We start from the raw sequence: 6000 nt of genomic DNA, 5'->3' as shown, positions 1-6000 counted from the left end.
GGATGCACCCTTGCTCCCTATTTAGTGAATGACTTAACCTCCAGTGTGCTGTCTGTCTGCACTGGTCTCAGAACAGTTGGGGTGGGACTATCTGTTTGTACAACCTTTTTTCTCTCTTCATTGCAATTTTAAGACTAGAGTCTATGGGACTTTTCAGTGGTAATGGAAGCCACTGCGAATGTGTATGAAACATAACATTCACCTTTAAGGCATAAATAAACAGTACATCACACAGTACTTGTGTAGTAAAATATTTTATTGAGCTTTTTAATGGATTCTGAAATTAGGCATTCACAAAGAATGAAACGGAACACTTAAATTCACTCTGTCGTCATTATCTCTGCTCTTAAATATCGTTGAGTGTGTATAGTTGTTAGATCATCTACATAAAAGCGTTAAGCACGTGGAATTATTGATTTCTTGAAACAATTTCATCATATAAAAGCTGGTGGTTTAACCCTCATTGCTCCAAAAATGATGAATCAGCGTTCTCACCTCCTTTTTTTTTTTTTTCATGTTTCCTCTGTTTTTCTTTGTCTCTCTTTCTCTCTTTAAATGTCCTCCTCTGAAGTTAATCTCTCTTCAGGTAGTAAGAATTGATTAAAAGCGACACAATAACCAACAGGAAGCCTCTTCTCAGACTCTGGTTTCAACTCTTAAAGGGATAGTTCACCCAAAAATGAAATTATCATTTAGTCACCCTCATGTTGTTCCAAACCCCTAAGCGTTTGCTTTTTGTATGTTTGTTTATTTCAAAAATTTGAAATTTTAAAGAATCTTTATGCAGTTCTATTCCATAAAACATTCACCAAAATGAACTTTTACTTTTGTCAGTTTTACTCAATTCTACAATGTTCAAATTACAAAAAAATTCATAACCAAGGGAACTTAAATTAACTGAGTTGATTCAACTAAAAACTGTCTTGCCAGCTTTCCTCAATTAGGGATGTGCGATACGAGTCGACTAAATGGTTCTGATGCTGCTAGTCGACACTGGAATTACTAGTCGGTGAATATTTTTCCCCATTAACCTTTTCAACATTTACATTTGGCTTTGTATTTTTTACAAAGGCTGCTCTTAAATTACTGACATATTATTGTTACAGATTTTACAAATATTATTTAAAAAATAGGATATCTGGAGCAGTTACTGCATGTGCTTCTTCTCTCTCTCACTCGGGGCACGCGCAGAAAAATATCCTCTCGCTAGACAAGCAAACTCAGCAAAGTAGCTATAGAAATCACTTCGGTGGTGGTGCGGGAACCGGATATCCGAAACGTTGGCTTGCATGTCGCTATGGATGATTTCACGTTTGAGTCTTTAAATCTGTGCGTGCTTGTAAATTATTTTCCCGCCGAGGGAGATTTTTCAAGTGCAGGATAGTCGCCTCAGTTGAGTCAAGTCCCGTCTTTCGCCGGACCATGTTGACGTGTTAAGTTTGCTCATCAAAAAAATTTATGCTTTTGAGTAAGTAGCCTAGAAAATGACTGTTTTAGGCAAGGAATGCCATTTTTTTTAATCTGCTGATTAAGAAGGCTATTTTCAACGAGGTGCCGACTGCTTAACGGGTTAAACTATCTATCTTTTATTCTGTGTGCACACCATGTTTAGAATACATTTGGTTTCATTGTAGGCTACATCACAGGACTATTTTTTTTGTCCTAGAGCTACTTTTTTTTACATCATTTTACAACTGTTATTGGTTAACGTTCTTTACAGAATAGCTGTCAGATCAATGGCTAATGCACACTGTATGTAGTGAAATATGCCCAACTTTTCAGTGCATTTCTTTACTCTCGTAGGTTTGAGTTAACTTGTTTCAGCAATGTCTTGACTGTTTTAATATGTTAAGTAACTTTTACTTGGTAAATTCCATTTAGAACAGGCTGTTAGGGTTGCTTTACTGGTCCTACACTATTCATCAAATTTTTCAATAAATATGCCTGTATTTGCAAACGTTGATTCAGTGAATGCTTGTCATGTTCTGTATTTAATGTACAGTACAATGATCATAATGCAAGGCGAGCACGTCTCAGATAAATGCCCCTTTACAGCGGAATTTAGTGTCGGATTTGGAATAGATTAAGTATTTTAAATGGGTCACATAAACACTTTTTTTTTTTTTACTGTTTTCTGAAGGTTGGTTCCTTTTTAGACTAGTCAACTCTTAAATGTCAGTGAAATTAGTCGTTCCGTACATTTGTGTTGGGACAAAATGTATATTTTTTGCTTGGTTAACTGAATCTGGACATGGGATTTGTAGTTCCAAGCATGCTATGCATGGGACTCGACAGGAAGAGTAAACGTTAAAATGAGGTGTTATGTGTTTTTGTGCACGATGAATATAAAGGGAGAGACTTTTTAGTGTTTAATGTTTTTTTTTATATTGAAATTTAGAAAAATTTCTGTTTGTAGTTTTGTGGGTTACCATCATGGTTAAGAGTGGAGCTTTTGAGGAACATTTTCAGGATTCATCAGTTTCCTTTATCCATTGAGCAACTGTTTGTTAACCATAGCATAGCACCCCCCTTCCTCCAGTCGAATGGCAAAACACTTGAGGAGGAACCCCGTCCCATGCTGAAGCATTCAAAATGCTCAAGCATCCTATGTATACATACCAAAACGTTTGCATCCTTAAATGTAGCACACAAGTCATATGGACTACATTTACATGAGGATTCTTCAAAAAATTCTCCTTTTGTGTTCCATGGAAAAACTACAGCATATGGGTTTGGTAAACAATAACTAGGGCTGTCAATCGATTACATTTTTAATTGAATTAATTCCATGAGATGCCTATCAATTAATCAAATTAATCACAATTAATCGCATATATAAATATTTGCTGAGAAAGGCCCTCAAATAACAATAATTTAATATATAATGATTAAATAATTCTAAATAGTTATATTTAAATAATTATAAATATCATATACATTATAAATATAACAATTTATATCATTAAAATGCATTACATTACTATGGCAAACGAGTAAAGCATTGATAACACAAGGTCGAACTTTGTAGGTCAATATATTATTTATTTACATATTGTTGAACATAAGCCTTGCATTGGCCTACAGTCTACAGTAATCCAATTTGGTCATTGAATACATCAGTCTGTCTGAAACAGATTTATTATTAGGGCTTTTCTTAGCACACGTTAGTGTACACCTGCATCAGCTGGATGCTTTTGGAGCTCTCACTTTGGTTGAGTCGTGTCATAAACACAGTGTTTTCAGGTTGCTGTGTCAAGTTAAATATAGTTTGAAACTCAGGAAAATACGTTTCAAGACACTGTATGCGGAATTGCGCTCTGTCCAGCTGTGTTTGAACGTTAGAACGCGTCCTCATCTTAAGCTGTCACTAGTGTCAAGCAGGCCTGAGTGGTTTGTTCTCTGTTCAGCTGTGCATTGCCTATAAAGCTGGAGTTTAGCTTACTGCCCCCTGCTGAAAACAGATGGTACTTCAAGCTTGAGTTGCTCTGATGGTAGGAATATTTCTTATTGTGGTACGGGGACATGATTAATTGCATTATCAAACTATTAAATGCGTTCAACAGCCCTAATAATAACAGATTTTTAATTTTTGGGTGAATCATTCCTTTAAGGGAAGTTAATTCTTGCCATGGTCTATAAATCTGGAATATCAAAGCGAACAGCCACAACATTAATCTCGGTTTAAAAAATTAGCTTTCTGTGAAAATGACAGAAGACATAATGCTGACATAATAATAAATAAAGGCTCCAAGTCAAGAGATGGACAGTGGATATCGTATCTCTAAAAGAGAAGAATTGGAGGACCTGAAGGGAAGAGACTTGGTATTGGTTGACAAATGATGTCACATCCTGCTAACAGAGAGTTCAGAGGAACCAGAAGCATTTCCTGCGGCTCTTCTTGACCGTCTGCAGGGCATGTGGTGAGTCCTGTTGACGCTGAGGAGGAAATACGAGCTGAGGAGAACTCTGCTCTGATTCCTGCTGCTCCGGAACCTTCCACACCCGCGTCACCTGACCCTCCTGAAGACGGAAGTCATGCTCCACACTGAGAGAGAAAGACAGAGAGTTTATTATTGTGGCTGCAGTAATACGTCACACACTGATGTTCACTGACACTTCAAATAAAAAGTACACTAAGTAACTAGGAAACTTCGTCAAGACACACTTTGATAACGGAAAGTTTAAAACAGCTTACAAGCCTTGGAAATTGCCCTTAAGTCACACCATTGGTTGAACACTAATGGTTGCTCTCGTTTTGAATGCACCACAAAACCACAGTTTGCACTTTTCAGGAAAATCAACCAATAAAGGGCTTACTTATAGTTGTCCCAAAAATGAAAATTCTCTCATCATTTACTCACCCATCCAGATGTGTATGACTTTCTTTCTGCTTCTAAACACAAATTAAGATTTTTTAGCTCTGTAGGTCCATACAATGCAAGTAAATTGTGGCCAGAACTTTGAAGCTCCAAAAAGCACATAAAGGCAGCAAAAAAGTAATTTATACAACTCCAGTGGTTAAATCCATATGTTCTGAAGCGATATGAGAGATGTGGGTGACAAACAGTTCAATATTTAAGTCCTTTTTTACTATAAATCTCCACCATTGACCAGCCCTGACCAGTAGGTGGACATTAGCATGAAGAATGTGAATTGCCAAAAAAAAAAAAAAAACAAAGGAAGAAATTGTGGAAGTGAAAGTGGAGGTTTATAGTTAAAAAAGACTTAAATATTGATCTGTTTCTCACCCACACCTATTATTGTCACAGTCTGGCCTGACTGTGCCTCCCCTGACTATCTGTTTGTCTAGTCTGAGTGTTTTTCCTGTGTTTGCCTTGTCTCTTACGCCCTTTTGTGTCTTGCAGGTGCCACGTTGAGTTTGCCAGCTCCAGTTGCCTTGACAACGATCATCACTCCAATCAGCTGATCATCCGCGGCAGCTGCTCTCCCAATTACCTCTCCCTATATAAGCTCTCCTCGTGTTGAGTCCTTTGTCAAATCATTTGTATCATGGTGCTGTTTGTATCCAGTTGGTTTTGTCCTGTACCTGTTATTCACTGGGTCGATTTTTTTCTCCAGTTTGTCCAAGTCCCTGTGGTTGCTACCCAGTCTGTTCAGCCCTCGGCGACCGTTTTCCCGACAGTCCTGTCCTCCACGGCCATCCCTGCCCTTCCTGCCAGTACATTCTTCTCCAAGACTGAGACTTTCCCTACTCTTATCATATCCCTGACCTCGGGCTGCCTCCTCACCAATCCATTCCCTACAGCTGTTCTAGTCCCCTCAGTTTTTGGTCCCTTACCCTTTCCTGAACCTCAGGTCATCCAGTCTGTCCCCTGTAGTCTTCCTTCCCTGTCTGGATCAGCTTCCTTGTCCTGTTCCCTGCTCGTTACCTGACCCCACTTCATTCTTGGGCCTTCCTCCCTGGCCACCTGACCTCACTCCTCCCCTTACACCTTTTCCCTGGCCTCCTGACCCTACTCCTTCCCTAAATCCCTCTCCCTTGCCGTCGGACCCTGTTTCTTGGTCGGATCTGCTAGACCCGCCCTGGTCTGTGCTGCCGACTTCATTCTGGTCTGCCTTGGATACCTGGCAGTCCACCCATCTGCCCTGTTGGTCTTGGTTCTCTGGCCGCCCACCGGACCGGTCTTGGCTCCCTGTCCAATTCCTGAGGTCCCCTCCTAGGCCACCAGACCCCTCCCCTAACCTAGAGCCACCTTTACTGTATACATAATTTTGATTGCATATCTTCCTGCTAAAGGAGGACATACTTCCTACTAAAGAACTTGCATTCTGCTTAAGACATTTACCTGATGAAAGCTAGGTAAATGGTAGGTAAAAAATTGGTCAAGGCAAAAAGTAGTACGGACATGTCCCACCTGTAAATGACACCTATGGTTTTCCTTCAAAGAATATGTAGACTTTTGAAAATGCTCTCCATAACTGCATACTTTGGAAAAATGACATTAGGAAACTAAAAATGGAGGTTTCGAACAGCTTCAT

The 6000-nt window shown here is 39.3% G+C and overlaps 1 protein-coding gene across 3 annotated transcripts in view; it reads right to left on the bottom strand.

Annotated features, from left to right (window-relative positions):
- Positions 1-244: 244 nt before the first annotated feature.
- The window catches only part of LOC127439995 (proline-rich protein 36-like), a 188549-nt gene continuing 182793 nt past the window's right edge, over positions 245-6000 (bottom strand). For all 3 annotated transcript variants that reach the window (XM_051696336.1, XM_051696338.1, XM_051696337.1), the window contains one exon: positions 245-4045. In XM_051696336.1, the coding sequence (XP_051552296.1) occupies positions 3865-4045 (181 nt within the window). In that variant the 3' untranslated portion in view covers positions 245-3864. The remainder of the gene's footprint in view (positions 4046-6000) is intronic.

The sequence above is a fragment of the Myxocyprinus asiaticus genome, chromosome 4, assembly GCF_019703515.2.
Source record: "Myxocyprinus asiaticus isolate MX2 ecotype Aquarium Trade chromosome 4, UBuf_Myxa_2, whole genome shotgun sequence".
NCBI classification, from domain to species: domain Eukaryota; kingdom Metazoa; phylum Chordata; class Actinopteri; order Cypriniformes; family Catostomidae; genus Myxocyprinus; species Myxocyprinus asiaticus.
The sequence above is the reverse complement of the archived record's forward strand: the minus strand, read 5'-3'. Positions and strand labels throughout refer to the sequence as shown.